At 36.5% G+C, this 20991-nt stretch overlaps 1 protein-coding gene across 1 annotated transcript; it reads left to right on the forward strand.

The window, feature by feature from the left end:
- The first annotated feature begins 36 nt into the window (after positions 1-36).
- Positions 37-20740, forward strand: LOC132557602 (uridine phosphorylase 2-like). The gene is made up of 9 exons (XM_060222110.1): positions 37-102; positions 649-704; positions 2174-2288; positions 2740-2901; positions 7781-7901; positions 9595-9665; positions 10654-10789; positions 20272-20418; positions 20601-20740. Exons 1-9 carry the CDS (start codon positions 37-39, stop codon positions 20738-20740), a joined length of 1014 nt encoding a protein of 337 aa, XP_060078093.1.
- Positions 20741-20991: the final 251 nt, after the last annotated feature.

The raw sequence follows: 20991 nt of genomic DNA on the forward strand, positions 1-20991 counted from the left end.
ATAAATAACACCAGTCTGTAGGCTATTTATATAAAGATGCTTTCCATGAGTTTCCTTTCAGCTATTAAACTGGCCAATCGAAATCCGTTACAGAATTATGAAGTAGATATCTTGTGTTGGAGAATAGTGTAGAAATTTCCTATCAATTTTCTATTTTAAGCGACAACAAGTCAGAACATTTTCATGAGGTTCTACACAGTCCAGTGGATTTCATTTAACAGGGAATATGACAAGAGCGCTGTTGTGATCAGATTTGCTCCTTGTTGCCACGGCGATTGTATGTCCCATCCTTTATCTACCAGTTAATGTCCTCCTTTGATGTTTTTGTGTGACGAGATAAAACAGGTTCCTGGGCCATTTTTATGCGTTCATAAAGGTATCCTCCATATTTTCTCTCACGAAGATGGAAAAGCTCATTAATAAGTCAGATTTAAGGCACTGTGACCGCACAGGGTGACGACAACCATTCCCTGACATGTTTTTATGTCCTGGCAGCCATGAATGGACGCCATAAAACTTCTAGAGAAGGTACTGAATGACGCTGTTTTTCGATTGAAGGCATTTATCATAGATCCATTATTAATTTTTGCATTGAATATTCTTGGTCATGGTTAGAATCTAGAACAAGTTTTTGATCCTGTGTTGTAGATAATATGCTGTGGTGTTTGTTCTAGTGATTCACAACATGACACAGCTATTGTCTGGTAAGTCAAAAGCTGAATGACTGCTTCTTCAACTGTGTAGTCTCACATATACTTGTTCTACTTGTATAACTCCAAGCCTAATACGGTATGCATGAGTTGATGCTTGAATTGGGTAAAATCATCCTTGTGATCTTTTGTGAAAAAGAATATACAGCTTACCGTAGCAAGTATCCTGTACCACATACACTTGGAGCCAATAGCTATGAAACGAGGTCCTACTCAAACATCAATAATTAGCAACGCCTTGCTGCTCTGTACTAACAAGGGTTGGATGATTCTATCGTCAATAACCATCTCTTTACTTTTTCTCTTAACAGTTCAAATATTCACTAAAACCATATCGGGTGTGTAGATAGGGTTGGATTGTGTTCAATAAATAGTTACCAGCGTTTATAACAACCGAAAGTCGAACCTGACAGAGATGCTGACCTTTTGTTTTGTTATTATGATTAATCAGGAGGTTACCTACTATCCAGGTAAACTTTAATCCTGTTTACTCTCGACCAAATACAGAGAATCAATCCAGGAAATATCTTATTATAATTTGTAATAATGTTTATACATCATTTATCAATATTCAGAATTTGACAAAAGGTTTTTTTTAAAATATCATAGAATTATTTGATCTAGAAATACATAGTTAACATGTATTAATTATTTTGTAAAATATTTTGTGATAAAAGTAGAACCATGTGTTACTACCAGCTTGAGTACCATGAATAAGGAAGCAATTAACAATATCACAGATTTAATCCTAAATAGTAATCAAATAAAAACATTTGTGGATTAATGGAGTCAGGCTTACAGTATCTTTTCACATTTCTAAATTTTCAAGTGATTGATATAACTAACTTATATAATAGCCTAACTGGGTGATGGTCTTCATTACTGCTGAAAATAGGATTCATACACATATCTCAACATAGCCAGGGAATAAAAGGGTTTATAAGTGATAGATGTCATTGGGTCCATGTTGTTTTGGTATTTCTCTTCCTGTTTGGTATAGCAGGAGACTGTGATAAACTTGAAATGAAAACACCAATTGTCATATAGATTTTTAAAGCATTTATAGTAGTAGATTTGAATATAAAACATGTCCAGGGAGTCACACTCTCTCTGTCACAGATTTCACAAATGACAAAGAAGTTCAGGAATTTGGATTTATCTTTTGCCAAAAGTTTAGGCTGACCTTCAAAAACTTCATATTGATTAAAATGAATGTTTATTGCATTGTCCTTTAAAAATATCTGCAAATAATTTGTCAAAATATTTTCATTTTCGATTGTTGAATTTTGTCTTGATTCTGTAATTTCATTATTCAGATCAAGCTAAAGAAGGTAAATTTGGATGTCCTCTGTCTGGTCATTAGTTCATTATCTGTCTGTCTGTCACACAGGTTTAGCTTCAAAAATCTCCATTATTGAAACTTGACAACAGGTGTAATTTAATTTATTGTCTATCTTTTACAGGGAGCCTGCTTTTGTTAGGAACTCTAATTTGGCTTGCATGGAAGAAGACGTCTTGTACCATATCGCCCTTGGGAATAGGTCACATGACTTGAAAGAGATGTTTTCTGATGTAAAGGTATAATTTAGCATTACCAAATGACCTTCAGTACAGTAAGCTGTACACAACCTGACCAGCATGAAGTGTCATTTTCACTGCTATTGTGTGTACTGATACACAGTTGTTTTCAGAGTTATTGCCCTTTGTGTAGATGACTAGTACATTGTAAGGTCTAGCTTTATCATTCTTGTATCATAACCAAGATACATGTAGATGTTTGTTAGCGGACAGCAATCACTTTGTGCCATCAGTGGTGGCATCAGTGGCATCCGCAGCAATGTTGTCCAAGTAACAGTTCTCAAAGAAATGCAGTGACTTTCATTAAACTTTCCACTTTCAGTATTGCTGTCTTAAGTTTGTTGGTGTGATTTGGAATTTCAATTAACTGACCATCAGTATTCATCTGGTTTCTCTATTCAAACTCTTATCTCGTTGACGTCCCTGAAGGAATGCTTTCCTTTTTTTTCAGTTTGTGTGTTTTGGAGGATCACCAAACCGAATGCAGAAATTTGCATTTCAACTGGTGGATGAACTAAAATACAAAATGACTGCTGGACAGACGCTGTGTAATGTGGCTGGAGGGTCTGACCGCTACGTCCTGTACAAAGTTGGTCCGGTTATTTCCGTCAGTGTGAGTACCATTGTAATATTAGTATGATCACCACAGGGACTGTGTTTATTGTTTGGATTAAAATTCTGGCAATCAATTCTTCCTCTACAAAGATTTATAACAGTTTATCTTCTGCCTCCATGTGTAATATTGACTACTGTTGAATGTTTTGGCCTGATTTGGGGGAAGGATGGGTTGTTTTTACGTGTATATGTTCAGAAGATATATATTATCATAATGATAGTGTTATCTTTATAGAGTGTTTGTGGTGTTTTAATGAACCGAAACAAAAACAACATCAGATTGTGCCTGAGTACAGAATATAATTGGCCGAGCTAAGATTGGACCGGTCAGTGTAAAACTAATCAATGACTTTGCAGTAACTTAATAAGCCAAGGAACAAAAATCAATGCCTATGATTGACCCATACATGTGGCAGGTGTCCACATAGAAGAAATATCTTAATCCACTTTCAAAGTCATTTGTCTAAGTTTTAAAGACCATTTCCTTAAGATCTGCACATAACCGATGACCCACACAGCTTACTGGGGTGAAAGATATTAAATATATTAAAATGTTGGTAGCCTTAAATGAGATTAGATTTGTGAAATCTTGAAACCTGTGAAAGTCGGTTTTGATGATCAATGTTTGGCCTGTAATATGTTGGCGTGTAATTGCTTAAATCATTGATCTTATTCTAATGTTGCTGGCCCAAAGAGCAAAGTGAGCTTTATGACAAAATGTGGTGTCTATCATCTGTTTTTTCATTAAAAAAACTTCTTTTCAATAACACAAAAGATAAAAGTCATCATATTTGGCTGGTAGCTACCTGGTATGAAGCCCAGCAATATTTCCAAAAAAGGTGGTCAGCAAATTTCAAAAATACTCACAGGCTGTATTTGTTGAGGCATTAAAATAACTTTATTTGATCATAATATTAAATTGTCCTTTATCATCCACATCAATTCCTGAAAAACACCAGGCCCATTGGCCCTCTTGTAGTTTTTTTTCATCAACTTTAGTATACCTGGTATGAGAAAATCAACTTCAGAATTTAACCTGAACCTTTAACCATGATTGCAGTATATTTTGTCATTCTACATTTTATCAAGTTAATTATTGCATGGTTCAGATAATATATTGATTTTCAGTTTTTTGTGGGTTTTTTTGTGTTGTAATTTATTTAGAGAGAAACAATTGGGAAGCAACTGAAGTAGAAAATTGTTTATATGATGAATGTGTTTGATGTACTTTAGCTAATATATATCCTGTTCAATAAAGTTCAACTTCAAAAAATACCTGAAAACATTTAGGTACACATATCAGGCAATTAATATTTCAAGATATATATATTGCAATCATAGACACACTAGATACTGTGTCTGATAAGCCCACCCCTACACTGACCTTGTCATTAAAATTTCCTTGTGATAAGCCCACCCCTACACTGACCTTGTCATTAAAATTTCCCTGTGATAAGCCCACCCCCTACCCTTGGTTTGTCATTTAATTTCCCTGTGATAAGCCCACCCCCTACCCCGAGTTTGTCGTTAAAATTTCCCTGTGATAAGCCCACCCCCTACCCTTGGTTTGTCATTTAATTTCCCTGTGATAAGTCCACCCCCTACCCCGAGTTTGTCGTTAGAATTTCCCTGTGATAAGCCCACCCCCTACCCTTGGTTTGCCATTTAATTTCCCTGTGATAAGCCCACCCCCTACCCCGAGTTTGTCGTTAAAATTTCCCTGTGATAAGCCCACCCCCTACCCCGAGTTTGTTATTAAAATTTCCCTGTGATAAGCCCACCCCTACCCTTGGTTTGTCATTTAATTTCCCTGTGATAAGCCCTCCCTCTACTGAGTTTGTCATATAATTGTCCTCTAAGAAAAGCCTACCATCAACTGTGTATTTGTGATTCAATTGTCCTGTAGTAAGCTCATCCCTTTATAGAAGTTAGTTATTTAATTAGCTGTGATAAGACCATCTCCTACTATGAATTTGTTAGTTGATTATATATAACATATACCTGTGTATGAAGGTCTCCTTTAGAAGATACATAACAAATGTGACCTGTTTGTTAGAATTAACTGTTTATAAAGACTGCTGGTAGATTCTAATATATTTCACTGTTATTAAATCTCCATATGAAAGTCTCTGTTCCTTTGCCTGGCCTTTATAGACAGGTTTGAGTGTGTCCCTACCATGGTAGCAGATATCAGAGTCATTGTAATGAAAATGTAGATGACCGAATCCATATGAACCAACATAAGCACAAAATGGAAAACTTTTTAATCGTTGATATTGAGTAGAGAGAGAATTAACCGTCAGGCTACAGACACCGTATCAGAATGTTCTTGAATAAAACATGGTTGATAAAATCATTGATTTTTTTCTCTCCAGTCTAAATTTCAGAGTAGTAACATATAAATCTAACATCCTATTGATATGAAGGGGCGGAGAGATGAAACCATTTGACGTAATACATTTTGTTTGATATCTGTACTGTTTTGTCATTCCTGTGATAATGTTTAATGTCAAAGCTATTGGCAGAGGCACTGAGGAAGCTGGACGCTCCCCATTAAGTTAAAGTGTAAACAAATATTGGTAGAGTCCTTTATATATACAGTAAGCCATTAGTCACATCAATCTGATATATGGATCTGTACATAAAACCAACATTTCTCACAAGCTTCAGCTCTGTCTCTGTCTTTCTCTGTGTCTCTCTCCTTCCATCTGTCTGTCTGTCTATCTGTCTCTCTCTGTCTGTCTGTCTCTCACTCTTTCCTCCTCTGTATTGAAACCAGATAAATTTTCATGGTAGAATTTTATATGACACCATAACCTATATGCACATTGTTTGAAATGTGATTGAAAGACAAAATACTTAGCCATATCTTTGGGAAATTGTACAAGTCTGATGACTTGTATATTTTCAATATTTAATTTGTTATTCAAAATTATACTATCACAGAAGTGGAATATCACTGTGGAGGTTTGTTTCTTATATTTATTTCTAATAAGGAAGTAAACATACTTATTTCTCTCAAGAAATATTTCAGAAACTAATGTTCATACCTCCTTCACGAAATGTTTCATATAAGTTCAAATCTGCCTCAGGAAATGTTTCAGGAAACAAACATTATATCTCCCTTGACTACGAGGATGACAAAAGCAATCAATGACTGAAGCTCTCTGGTGGCAGGCTTAGCAAACTGCTGATGTTTCAAAACTTTCTATGAATCAATACTGACCTAAGGTCATATCAACAGTTACCTTAAATTAAAATTAAGGTAGATAGTCAACAGATTTATTTGAAAATTTGAATTTTTGACATTAGGGTAAAACAATATAAATTAAAAAATCAAATTTATATTTAAATTGATTTCAAAATTAAATACAATTGAGATCTTTTTTTTGGTTAAAAATCACCAGACAATTAAAAATCTTTTTGCAAAATTAATGAATATTTTATATAAATTAGGAAAGAAAAAGGATTGTAATTCTGTGGAGTTCAACAGAAAAATATTTGATTAGAAAAAAATAGAAATCATATCAAAATTTGTCATTTTACCATAACACAGACCTCTAATAGCAAACAGGAGGAATGTCGGGTGGATATGGATATATTAAGTTTAAAATATTCCAGGAAATTTCAGTTAAATGTGTGATAATACAGCCTGTGGATTACTTATTACCTGGACAGGTTATTAATAATTAAATATTGATAGGTTTATCCTATGAAAGCTTTCCTTTTTATCTGTAGAACAAATGGTTTTTCATGCATAAGGGATGTGGCTTCCATTATAGTGAAAATGAGAATTTTATTAGTGAGAAATAATGAACAGATTTCATTCAGTTTCTCCAAGTTAAGTGAATGTTTACTGAAATAAGTGTTATTCAGTAAACTTTTTTCTAAATAGCTGTTATTTTCCTACTTCAACTGAAATCAAAGATATACATGTATGCATGTAGGAGTTGGTAATTGGCTGAACATATACTAGTGGAAAAAAGAAACGCAAGTTTGGTTTTTGTAATGGACCTTTTAGACATGTGGACGAAATTTAATTAAATTTGACACTGAGCTACTTTCTTACACTGTGAAAACTCTGGTAAATCATTACAAATTGAACATTGGATCAGTACAGTTTAGCTACACAACATCTCCTTTCCAAGTGATTGTAGAGATTAGATGGGATTGAGTGAAGACGCTTTACAGGTCAGATGAACAACAATGTGTCTATCGATGTTATGGTGAGCAATATTCTGATGCTTGCATAATGGAAAGTGATTCGGGGGAGGGTCTGGGCACAAGCTGGACAGGAAGGTTAGGGAGCATCCCACATATCATCGCTCAACTCACGCAGCCCTTATTCAGGAATGAAATAATATCCCTCAAAGAAACACCATGATAGAGTCAATGTTAAGGCGAGTAAGAGCAGCAACTGAAGTCAGAGGTGGGCTCATACGCCTCTGATTTAGATCATTCAAATATCGTCTGTAATAGGACAATGAAAATCATCAAAATGTATTCAGTAATGACGAAATAATCGAAGAACCCAAACAATGAACTAATCACCAACGAATCGTGTAAAACAATAACTATCAAAAAACTAATTGTAACTTATTTTCACTTATGGCCTTACATTCAATGGGTGTCACAATATATCAGATTCATTTTTTTTAACTAGAAACAAGATTTAACCAAATCTTATATCAATCAATCTGTTTGGCCCAGGTGAAAGTGCTGAGTTAGAATATGGAAGGAAACCTTAGTACTCAAAGCAAATCAGCTTAAGATGTCATGTTTCCACAGCTCTTTACACTGTTTATGGAGCTGGCTTCAAATTAAAAAATCTTTCTCTTGTATGGTATTCCTTTATTCTTTACCCCATCTGTTTTCAGCATGGTATGGGTATCCCTTCATTGTCCATCCTCATTCATGAGATATTAAAGCTGCTTCACCATGCTGGCTGTTCTCCCAGTGATGTTACCTTCTTCAGGATTGGCACTAGCGGAGGTCTAGGTAATACTACAGATCTGTCATGTAATATTACAGATCTGTCATGTAATACTACAGATCTGTCATATAATACTATAGATCTGTCATGTAATACTACAGATCTGTAACATAATACTGCAAATCTGTCACGTAATACTATAGATCTGTCACGTAATACTACAGATCTGTCATGTAATATTACAGATCTGTCATGTAATATTACAGATCTGTCATGTAATACTACAGATCTGTAACATAATACTGCAAATCTGTCACGTAATACTATAGATCTGTCACGTAATACTATAGATCTGTCACGTAATACTACAGATCTGTCATGTAATATTACAGATCTGTCATGTAATATTACAGATCTGTCATGTAATACTACAGATCTGTAACATAATACTGCAAATCTGTCACGTAATACTATAGATCTGTCACGTAATACTACAGATCTGTCACATAATACTATAGATCTGTCATGTAATACTACAGATCTGTCATGTAATACTACAGATATGTCACGTAATACTACAGATCTGTCATGTAATACTACAGATCTGTCACATAATACTATAGATCTGTCATGTAATACTACAGATCTGTCACATAATACTATAGATCTGTCCAAAATAGTACAGATCTGTCACATAATACTATAGATCTGTCCAAAATACTACAGATCTCTCATGTAATACTACTGATCTCTCATGCAATACTACAAATCTCTCATGTAATACTGCAGATCTCTCATGTAATACTACAGATCTGTCATGTAATACTACTGATCTCTCATGTAATACTACACATCTGTCATGTAATACATGTAATACATCAGTATGATAAATATGATACTACATGAAATTTAACTAACAGAAATATTACAGATCTTGCATATTGTTCATCAATTTAATAAATATTATACTACATGTTATAATACTAGTAGAGGTTGAGGTAATATTTCATAACTATTATGTAATATATCTATGTAATAAATACCATACTATGTGTAATAACATGTCCATGAGGTTGAGGTAATATTTTCCATTTATTATTATTTTATATAAGAATATATCAATGCCCATCTGGGTTTTTAGATTACTTTTCACCTGTTTAATATTCCTCCGTAGGTTTCAGTAATAGAGACGTTTAGTAACACTGATGAGTGACAGAAGCATCAAACAGGTTTATGATGCAGTTTAATTCATTATTTCATTCTACTGTATCTAACTTTAAATCCGTATTGAAAGGTGCTATTCAGCTATGTATATTTTGTACGATCTTTGTACGTTTGTCATAGTTACCTTTGTTTGTGACAAAGTTTTAACAAAGCAAGAGAACAATGCCTGGTTAGATATCAATGACATTGTCACCAGATTGATGAATGTGATAATGATTTATTCTCAGCTAGCCTCATTAGACTAGGGAGCTGATGCTGCGTGTTTCCTCCATCCATCAATTTTCCCTTTGAAGTACAGTGAAAGTATTCACCTCACTGGGCATTGACCAAAGCAAAAATGAAAGCTGGGGACCTAGCTGAGAACACAATGCTGGGGTGTAAATGGGAAATAATTACTAAACTCTAAATGTATTCCTCTCTTTTGGTATCTATAATGGGATTTTAAGCAAACTTGAGAAGGAACATTCCTAATCTAATTGTTTAGGCTGTTTCAATTAAAGGGATAATAACAACAATATTTTTTTTGTCCTATAGGCCTGGAGCCAGGGACAGTAGTGATATCTGAGGCAGCTGTGGATGGCATCTTACGCCCATATATGGAAGTGGTAATACAATTTATCTGAACCTTTATCAAATACTGATTGAAAGCGGTTATGCGTTTTTTTTACTTATTAAATTATATATCCAAAAATATTGGGTAGATATGAGAGAGCAAAATAGATCGGAAGTTGTAGGACAGATTCAAAGATGTAAGACAGGTCGGACAGTGGAAGACAGGTCTGAAACTTAAGGACAGGTCTAAAGTTGTAGGACAGGTCTGAACATGTAGGACAGATCTGAAACTGTTTGAAGTTGAAGGACAGTTTAGAGGGTGTAGGTCATGTCTAAAATTGTAGGATGGATCAAAGGATGTAGGACAGGTCTGAAATTATAGGACAGGTTTATGATGTAGGACAGACTTGGAGTTGGATGACAGATTGGAAAAATGGAGGACAGATTGAAGATGAAAGGTCAATTTCTGTAGGACATATTGGAGGGATGTAGAACAGATTGAAGGATGAAGAACAGATTAGAGGGTGTAAGAGAGATTGGAGGAGTGAAGGACTGATCAGAGGGTGTAGGAAAGATCTGAATGTTTAGAAAAAAATAGAGGGTGTAGGACAGATTGCAGTTTTAAGACTGATTGCTAGTGTAGGACAGATTGATAGTTTAGGACAGATTGATAGTGTAGAACAGATTGATAGTGTAGGACAGATTGATAGTGTAGGACAGATCAGAGGGTGTAGGACATATTGATGGTGTAGGACAGATTGATAGTGTAGGACAGATTGATAGTTTAGGACAGATTGATAGTGTAGAACAGATTGATGGTGTAGGACAGATTGATAGTGTAGGACAGATCAATGGATGTAAGACATATTGAAGGCAGTGGAGGACAGATTCAAAGATTTACAATGGGCTGAATGCGACAGGACAATAGCCTTCAGAAATCTGAATAAATATTTTAAAGTTTTCATAATTAGTCTGGGAGGTCCCAAAATCATAAAATTTTCATTACAAGTGTTTTAGTACTTGACTTTCTATCTCCACAAGGCCACACTGGGGATGATTATTCAACATCCTGCTCTACTGGATCGGGAACTTAACAATAAACTACTGGCAGTCGCCAATGAGACGGGTATTAACGCAGTCCTTGGTAAAACCATGTGTACCTATGACTTTTACGAGGGTAAGTATATTGATGTGATGACATCATTATATGTATATGATTTATTCCATTCCTTTGTCTTCAGTAATAAAGACATTTCAAAAAAGTTGATATTTCATTATTGATGAAATATTGTTTTTAAAAACTCAGTCCTTATAAAACTATTTTTAATGATTTTTCAGAGTATAAAGCTTAAGTAGCCGAGAACAATGACTAACCTTGATCTCGTACCAACAAGTGCAGTTCTATGTTTCAGATCTGTCACAATGCACGACCAGGTCATCTTTATTTTTCAGTGGTTATTTCAGAATTTCATTGCATAGAAAAGTGCTTACTGTTTGTTTAGAACAGGCGTCATAGGAAGGTTGTTACAATGTTGGGTCAATAATCTCTCCCACCAGGATTCTTTTTCATTTTCTATCATAGGGGAGTACATAGATAACAACCATCACTATTTATGTTATAAATCAATATGACAGCCATTAAATGAAATAGGCTTCCTTATCATACAAAACTGCAGGAGGATTGACAGGTTTATCAAACAAAATGTCATCTCACTTTTTATTCTGATGAACAAACATTACAGAATATGCTGTAAAAAATGGTAATTTTTGAATTTTTGTGCTGTCTTTTGAAATGTTGGTGGTCTCACTTTTAATACTTTTATGAAATCTATAGATCATTATCACTATAACTGTACATCAGAATATATGGATATCTCCATATTGATTTCTTTGATGCTAAAAACATTTCCACACCTCAAGAATTCTAATTTATATAGAAACTTTTTATACCTGGCCAGCAAATGTTTGATGTTTTAACGTTGAAATTTCTTCAATATACATCTAAAAAATTGTATGTCCTACATAGTTGAAATGAATTGCGTGTGTTGAATACATTGGTGAAGTTTAATATTTTGGGTATTAGTGTGGTAGCGGTGGTGTATTAGTTTGGTAGTGGTGGTGTATTAGTTTGGTAGTGGTAGTGGTGGTGTATTAGTGTGGTAGTGGTGGTGTATTAGTTTGGTAGTGGTGGTGTATTAGTTTGGTAGTGGTGGGTGTATTAGTTTGGTAGTGGTAGTGTATTAGTTTGGTAGTGGTGGTGTATTAGTTTGGTAGTGGTAGGTGTATTAGTTTGGTAGTGGTGGTGTATTAGTTTGGTAGTGGTGGTGTATTAGTTTGGTAGTGGTAGTGTATTAGTTTGGTAGTGGTGGTGTATTAGTTTGGTAGTGGTGGTGTATTAGTTTGGTAGTGGTGGTGTATTAGTTTGGTAGTGGTGGTGTATTAGTTTGGTAGTGGTGGTGTATTAGTTTGGTAGTGGTGGTGTATTAGTTTGGTAGTGGTGGTGTATTAGTTTGGTAGTGGTGGTGTATTAGTTTGGTAGTGGTGGTGTATTAGTTTGGTAGTGGTGGGTGTATTAGTTTGGTAGTGGTGGTGTATTAGTTTGGTAGTGGTGGTGTATTAGTTTGGTAGTGGTGGTGTATTAGTTTGGTAGTGGTGGTGTATTAGTTTGTAAGTGGTGGTGTATTAGTTTGGTAGTGGTAGGTGTATTAGTTTGGTAGTGGTAGGTGTATCAGTTTAGTAGTGGTGGTGTATTAGTTTGGTAGTGGTGGTGTATTAGTTTGGTAGTGGTGGTGTATTAGTTTGGTAGTGGTGGTGTATTAGTTTGGTAGTGGTGGTGTATTAGTTTGGTAGTGGTAGGTGTATTAGTTTGGTAGTGGTAGTGGTGGTGTATTAGTTTGGTAGTGATGGGTGTATTAGTTTGGTTGTGGTGGTGTATTAGTTTGGTAGTGGTGGTGTATTAGTTTGGTAGTGGTGGTGTATTAGTTTGGTAGTGGTGGTGTATTAGTTTGGTAGTGGTGTATTAGTTTGGTAGTGGTGGTGTATTAGTTTGGTAGTGGTGGGTGTATTAGTTTGGTAGTGGTGGTGTATTAGTTTGGTAGTGGTGGTGTATTAGTTTGGTAGTGGTGGTGTATTAGTTTGGTAGTGGTGGGTGTATTAGTTTGGTAGTGGTGGTGTATTAGTTTGGTAGTGGTGGTGTATTAGTTTGGTAGTGGTGGTGTATTAGTTTGGTAGTGGTAGTGTATTAGTTTGGTAGTGGTGGTGTATTAGTTTGGTAGTGGTGGTGTATTAGTTTGGTAGTGGTGGGTGTATTAGTTTGGTAGTGGTGGGTGTATTAGTTTGGTAGTGGTGGTGTATTAGTTTGGTAGTGGTGGTGTAGGTTTGGTAGTGGTGGTGTATTAGTTTGGTAGTGGTAGTGTATTAGTTTGGTAGTGGTGGTGTATTAGTTTGGTAGTGTATTAGTGGGTGTATTAGTTTGGTAGTGGTAGTGTATTAGTTTGGTAGTGGTAGTGTATTAGTTTGGTAGTGGTGGTAGTGGTAGTGGTAGTGTATTAGTTTGGTAGTGGTGGTGTAGTGTATTAGATTGGTATTAGTTTGGTAGTGGTGGTGTATTAGTTTGGTAGTGGTGGGTGTATTAGTTTGGTAGTGGTGGTGTATTACTTTGGTAGTGGTAGGTGTATTAGTTTGGTAGTGGTGGTGTGTTAGTTTGATAGTGGTGGTGTGTTAGTTTGGTAGTGGTAGGTGTATTAGTTTGGTAGTGGTAGGTGTATTAGTTTGGTAGTGGTGGTGTATTAGTTTGGTAGTGGTAGTGTATTAGTTTGGTAGTGGTGGTGTATTAGTTTGGTAGTGGTGGTGTAGTTTGGTAGTGGTGGTGTATTAGTTTGGTAGTGGTAGGTGTATTAGTTTGGTAGTGGTGGTGTATTAGTTTGGTAGTGGTGGTGTATTAGTTTGGTAGTGGTGGTGTATTAGTTTGGTAGTGGTGGTGTATTAGTTTGGTAGTGGTGGGTGTATTAGTTTGGTAGTGGTGGTGTATTAGTTTGGTAGTGGTAGTGTATTGTTTGGTAGTGGGGGTGTATTAGTTTGGTAGTGGGGGGTGTATTAGTTTGGTAGTGGTGGGTGTATTAGTTTGGTAGTGGTGGTGTATTAGTTTGGTAGTGGTGGTGTATTAGTAGTGGTGGTGTATTAGTTTGGTAGTGGTGGGTGTATTAGTTTGGTAGTGGTGGTGTATTAGTTTGGTAGTGGTGGTGTATTAGTTTGGTAGTGGTGGGTGTATTAGTTTGGTAGTGGTGGTGTATTAGTTTGGTAGTGGTGGTGTATTAGTTTGGTAGTGGTGGTGTATTAGTTTGGTAGTGGTGGTGTATTAGTTTGGTAGTGGTGGGTGTATTAGTTTGGTAGTGGTGGTGTATTAGTTTGGTAGTGGTGGGTGTATTAGTGTGGTAGTGGTGGTGTATTAGTTTGGTAGTGGTGGTGTATTAGTTTGGTAGTGGTGGTGTATTAGTTTGGTAGTGGTAGGTGTATTAGTTTTGTAGTGGTGGTGTATTAGTTTGGTAGTGGTAGGTGTATTAGTTTGGTAGTGGTGGTGTATTAGTTTGGTAGTGGTAGGTGTATTAGTTTGGTAGTGGTGGTGTATTAGTTTGGTAGTGGGTGGTGTATTAGTTTGGTTGTGGTGGGTGTATTAGTTTGGTAGTGGTGGGTGTATTAGTTTGGTAGTGGTGGTGTATTAGTTTGGTAGTGGTGGTGTATTAGTTTGGTAGTGGTAGTGTATTAGTTTGGTAGTGGTGGTGTAGTTTGGTAGTGGTGGGTGTATTAGTTTGGTAGTGGTGGTGTATTAGTTTGGTAGTGGTGGTGTATTAGTTTGGTAGTGGTGGGTGTATTAGTTTGGTAGTGGTGGTGTATTAGTTTGGTAGTGGTGGTGTATTAGTTTGGTAGTGGTGGTGTATTAGTTTGGTAGTGGTGGTGGTGTATTAGTAGTTGGTAGTGGTAGTGGTGGTGTATTAGTTTGGTAGTGGTGGTGTATTAGTTTGGTAGTGGTGGTATTAGTGTATTAGTAGTTGGTATTAGTTTGGTAGTGGTGGTGTATTAGTTTGGTAGTGGTGGTGTATTAGTTTGGTAGTTAGTTTGGTAGTGGTGGGTGTATTAGTTTGGTAGTGGTGGTGTATTAGTTTGGTAGTGGTGGTGTAGTGGTGGGTGTATTAGTTTGGTAGTGGTGGTGTATTAGTTTGGTAGTTTGGTAGTGGTGGTGTATTAGTTTGGTAGTGGTGGGTGTATTAGTTTGGTAGTGGTGGGTGTATTAGTGTGGTAGTGGTGGTGTATTAGTTTGGTAGTGGTGGTGTATTAGTTTGGTAGTGGTAGTGTATTAGTTTGGTAGTGGTAGTGTATTAGTTTGGTAGTGGTGGTGTATTAGTTTGGTAGTGGTGGTGTATTAGTTTGGTAGTGGTGGTGTATTAGTTTAGTAGTGGTGGTGTATTAGTTTGGTAGTGGTGGTGTATTAGTTTGGTAGTGGTGGTGTATTAGTTTGGTAGTGGTAGTGTATTAGTTTGGTAGTGGTAGTGTATTAGTTTGGTAGTGGTGGTATTAGTGGTAGTGGTGGTGTATTAGTTTGGTAGTGGTGGTGGTGGTAGTGGTGGTGTATTAGTTTGGTAGTGGTGGTGTATTAGTTTGGTAGTGGTGGTGTAGTGGTGGTGTATTTAGTTTGGTAGTGGTGGTGTATTAGTTTGGTAGTGGTGGTGTATTAGTTTGGTAGTGGTAGTGGTGGTGTATTAGTTTGGTAGTGGTAGTGTATCAGTTTGGTAGTGGTAGGTGTATTAGTTTGGTAGTGGTGGTGTATTAGTTTGGTAGTGGTGGGTGTATTAGTTTGGTAGTGGTGGTGTATTAGTTTGGTAGTGGTAGGTGTATTAGTTTGGTAGTGGTAGTGTATTAGTTTGGTAGTGGTGGTGTATTAGTTTGGTAGTGGTGGTGTATTAGTTTGGTAGTGGTGGGTGTATTAGTTTGGTAGTGGTGGTGTATTAGTTTGGTAGTGGTGGTGTATTAGTTTGGTAGTGGTGGGTGTATTAGTTTGGTAGTGGTGGTTTATTAGTTTGGTAGTGGTGGTGTATTAGTTTGGTAGTGGTGGTGTATTAGTTTGGTAGTGGTAGTGTATTAGTTTGGTAGTGGTGGTGTATTAGTTTGGTAGTGGTAGTGTAGTTTGGTAGTGGTGGTGTATTAGTTTGGTAGTGGTAGTGTATTAGTTTGGTAGTGGTGGTGTATTAGTTTGGTAGTGGTAGTGTATTAGTTTGGTAGTGGTAGTGTATTAGTTTGGTAGTGGTAGTGGTGGTGTATTAGTTTGGTAGTGGTGGTGTATTAGTTTGGTAGTGGTAGTGGTGGTGTATTAGTTTGGTAGTGGTGGTGTATTAGTTTGGTAGTGGTGGTGTATTAGTTTGGTAGTGGTGGTGTATTAGTTTGGTAGTGGTGGTGTATTAGTTTGGTAGTGGTGGTGTATTAGTTTGGTAGTGGTGGGTGTATTAGTTTGGTAGTGGTGGTGTATTAGTTTGATAGTGGTAGTGTATTAGTTTGATAGTGGTAGTGGTAGTGTATTAGTTTGGTAGTGGTAGTGTATTAGTTTGGTAGTGGTGGTGTGTTAATTTGGTAGTGGTGGTGTATTAGTTTGGTAGTGGTGGTGTATTAGTTTGGTAGTGGTGGTGTATTAGTTTGGTAGTGGTGGTGTATTAGTTTGGTAGTGGTGGTGTATTAGTTTGGTAGTGGTGGTGTATTAGTTTGGTAGTGGTAGTGTATTAGTTTGGTAGTGGTGGGTGTATTAGTTTGGTAGTGGTGGTGTATTAGTTTGGTAGTGGTAGTGTATTAGTTTGGTAGCGGTGGTGTATTAGTTTGGTAGTGGTGGTGTATTAGTTTGGTAGTGGTAGGTGTATTAGTTTGGTAGTGGTAGTGGTGGTGTATTAGTTTGGTAGTGGTGGTGTATTAGTTTGGTAGTGGTTGGTGTATTAGTTTGGTAGTGGTGGTGTATTAGTTTGGTAGTGGTGGTGTATTAGTTTGGTAGTGGTAGGTGTATTAGTTTGGTAGTGGTGGGTGTATTAGTTTGGTAGTGGTGGGTGTATTAGTTTGGTAGTGGTGGTGTATTAGTTTGGTAGTGGTGGTGTATTAGTTTGGTAGTGGTAGGTGTATTAGTTTGTTAGTGGTGGTGTATTAGTTTGGTAGTTGTAGTGGAATTGTATGTTAGTTTGGTAGTGGTAGTGTATTAGTTTGGTAGTGGTAGGTGTATTAGTTTGGTAGTGGTAGTGTATTAGTTTGGTAGTGGTAGTGTATTAGTTTGGTAGTGGTAGTGGTAGTGTATTAGTTTGGTAGTGGTAGTGTATTAGTTTGGTAGTGGTAGTGTATTAGTTTGGTAGTGGTGGTGTATTAGTTTGGTAGTGGTGGTGTATTAGTTTGGTAGTGGTGGTGTATTAGTTTGGTAGTGGTGGTGTATTAGTTTGGTAGTGGTGGTGTATTAGTTTGGTAGTGGTGGTGTGTTAGTTTGGTAGTGGTAGGTGTATTAGTTTGGTAGTGGTGGTGTATTAGTTTGGTAGTGGTGGTGTATTAGTTTGGTAGTGGTGGTGTATTAGTTTGGTAGTGGTGGGTGTATTAGTTTGGTAGTAGTGGTGGTGTATTAGTTTGGTAGTGGTGGTGTATTAGTTTGGTAGTGGTAGGTGTATTAGTTTGGTAGTGGTGGTGTATTAGTTTGGTAGTGGTGGTGTATTAGTTTGGTAGTGGTGGTGTATTAGTTTGGTAGTGGTGGTGTATTAGTTTGGTAGTGGTAGGTGTATTAGTTTGGTAGTGGTGGGTGTATTAGTTTGGTAGTGGTAGTGTATTAGTTTGGTAGTGGTGGTGTATTAGTTTGGTAGTGGTGGTGTATTAGTTTGGTAGTGGTGGTGTATTAGTTTGGTAGTGGTAGTGTATTAGTTTGGTAGTGGTGGTGTATTAGTTTGGTAGTGGTAGTGTATTAGTTTGGTAGTGGTGGTGTATTAGTTTGGTAGTGGTAGTGTATTAGTTTGGTAGTGGTGGGTGTATTAGTTTGGTAGTGGTAGTGTATTAGTTTGGTAGTGGTGGTGTATTAGTTTGGTAGTGGTGGGTGTATTAGTTTGGTAGTGGTGGTGTATTAGTTTGGTAGTGGTAGTGTATTAGTTTGGTAGTGGTGGTGTGTTAGTTTGGTAGTGGTGGGTGTATTAGTTTGGTAGTGGTAGTGTATTAGTTTGGTAGTGGTGGGTGTATTAGTTTGGTAGTGGTGGGTGTATTAGTTTGGTAGTGGTGGGTGTATTAGTTTGGTAGTGGTGGGTGTATTAGTTTGGTAGTGGTAGTGGTAGTGTATCAGTTTGGTAGTGGTGGTGTATTAGTTTGGTAGTGGTGGGTGTATTAGTTTGGTAGTGTGTATTAGTTTGGTAGTGGTGGTGTATTAGTTTGGTAGTGGTAGGTATATTAGGTTGGTAGCGGTAGGTGTATTAGTTTGGTAGTGGTGGTGTATTAGTTTGGTAGTGGTAGTGTATTAGTTTGGTAGTGGTGGGTGTATTAGTTTGGTAGTGGTAGGTGTATTAGTTTGGTAGTGGTGGTGTATTAGTTTGGTAGTGGTGGTGTATTAGTTTGGTAGTGGTGGTGTATTAGTTTGGTAGTGGTGGTGTATTAGTTTGGTAGTGGTGGTGTATTAGTTTGGTAGTGGTGGGTGTATTAGTTTGGTAGTGGTGGTGTATTAGTTTGGTAGTGGTAGGTGTATATGTTTTTTTTTATTGGGTGAATTAGATATTGGTAGGTGTATGAGTGTAGGTTGAACATGCTAGTTGTAGCTTTGTATATATTGTGCCACTGAAGTGTAATTATAGAATGTGGTACTAGTAATGAGTTTAATAACCATGTCCACTGAAGTGGAAAACATGCAATAGCTGTCCCACGCAGGTGTAGAGCATTGTAAATAGACCAGTCAAGTGTGAAAGTGGAATGTGCTAGTCATATAGTAGATAGTACAATTCCACTACAACACCTAAACATAGCATGATAGTTTCCACCTCACCGTCAGTTGTTGTTGGATTCAAATAGAGAACGTAACTATAACATATGTTCTCTATATTCTGTGTGATTATGTAGGTAGATACTAGTCCTAGAACATACTGTACCCTGTAAGTTTACTATACATCAGGGTACAGGCTATTATTATTATTACAGGATATCTATGGTTGATTGTGGTACCTTCCATGTCATGTCTGTTCATCATAACTTCTTGGCTAGTTAGCCCACCATCATCAGATGATCAAATCCCTCTACGTCCATGGACCGTCATCCGTTTGGTGGCTGTCCGTTGTCTGTCTGTTGTCCATCTGTCCATAAACAATTTTTGTTATCACTATTTCTTGAAAAGTACTGGATAAGTCTTTCTTAAATTTCATATGTAGGTTCCCCTTGGTCCTAGTTGTGCCTGTTTGCTTTTGGGAATGATTAGAAAAACAAAATGGCCGAAAGGCAGCCATTTTGGACTGTGCAAGCTTGTTAACACTATTTCTTGAGAAGTACTCAATAGATCTTTCTAAAAATTCATGTATATGTTCCTTTATGATCCCTAGTTGTGATTGTGTGAGTTTGGGACTGACCAGAAAGAAAATATTGCTGACAGGCAGCAACCTTGGATTTTGCCTGGTAAAGATTGCTATTGCTATTTCCTAAGAAGTACTGAATGGATATCACTCAAATTTCATATGTTTTTCCCTTTAGTCTCTCCTTGTGCTTGTTTAATTTTGGGACTGATCAAAAGAAACAGGTGGCCATTTTGGATTTGACAGGGAAAGATTATCATTGTTATTTCTGCAAAGGAATGTTCAAATGTCTTATCATTAAGAGCAAAAACAGAGAAGAGAAGAAAAAAGAAGGGAAAAGATCCAACTTTCAAATAGCAAATAAAGATCAAACAATGGAAGGATCTCTCTGGGATCTCTTGGTAACCTCTCTATAAAGTCAGAAATTTGGGCTGAGTATGTTGTTAGGATTTGTATCCTGATTCTGTTAGATTGTCACCCATTTATTAATTATATGTATGTCGGATTGAATTAAGTTTGAGATGTTTGAGATGGTAAGGTGGTGTAGCGGTATCACACTGACCTTTTACCAAGGTACTGCAGGGTTTGATTGCTTATGATTACTTGTTTGAATATTTGTTTGATAATTTGTTTGAATATGGCTTAACATATAATCTTAATACATATTTGTGTTTTTGTCACCTTTGAATATTTGTGTGATAATTTGTTTGAATATGGCTTAACATATAATCTTAATACATATTTGTGTTTTTGTCACCTTTGAATATTTGTGTGATAATTTGTTTGAATATGGCTTAACATATAATCTTAATACATATTTGTGTTTTTGTCACCTTTGAATATTTGTGTGATAATTTGTTTGAATATGGCTTAACATATAATCTTAATACATATTTGTGTTTTTGTCACCTTTGAATATTTGTGTGATAATTTGTTTGAATATGGCTTAACATATAATCTTAATACATATTTGTGTTTTTGTCACCTTTGAATATTTGTGTGATAATTTGTTTGAATATGGCTTAACATATAATCTTAATACATATTTGTGTTTTTGTCACCTTTGAAATAGACACATAAAATTTATGAACTGAAATGTATGTCTTAATTTCAGGCCAGGCAAGACTAGACGGTGCTTTTTGTGATTATAATCCAGAGGACAAGATGGCTTTCCTGAAGAGGGCACATTCCCGAAGAGTAGTCAACATTGAAATGGAGTCACTGTGTTTTGCTTCTATGACACACAGAGCTGGAGTGAAAAGTAGGTCAAACTTAATGTTGGTACAAAATGTAGGTCATGATACATAAGCCTAAATGTGTTTAACAGACAGAGTTACTGCCCTTTGTGAACTGAGAGAGTTAATTTGAAGAGGTGTCACATACACAGATATAGAACGGTTTCACCCAGAAGAATGATTATCTTAATTTTGTTTTTCTAATTAGGTGCAGTCTTGTGTGTAACATTACTGGATAGACTGAAAGGAGATCAGATCAACTCACCACACGACATCATGGAAGAATGGCAGCAAAAACCCCAACGCATTGTCATCCAGTATATACGTAAACAGTTGGGTCTGGAGTAGTCCCTTGTACTTGTGATGTTCAAGATTTAAAGTGAGACTGGCTTCATCACAATATTGACTAAAAGGAAACAACTTGTAAACTAAATTTATTTTTTATTAGCTGTGTTGGCTATGTCATATTTTTAGCCAGATTGGTTGTGTTATGTTCCCTACTGGTGAAACTAGGGACAATTGGGTTGTGTTTCATATTGTCTGTCCATTGTGTCTCCGGTCATATTTTTCTTGTGGTCTGTCCCATTTTTGTATCCTCA

The sequence above is a fragment of the Ylistrum balloti genome, unplaced genomic scaffold, assembly GCF_031769215.1.
Source record: "Ylistrum balloti isolate Yb309-2 unplaced genomic scaffold, AGI_CSIRO_Ybal_v1 Utg370700, whole genome shotgun sequence".
NCBI classification, from domain to species: Eukaryota; Metazoa; Mollusca; class Bivalvia; order Pectinida; family Pectinidae; genus Ylistrum; species Ylistrum balloti.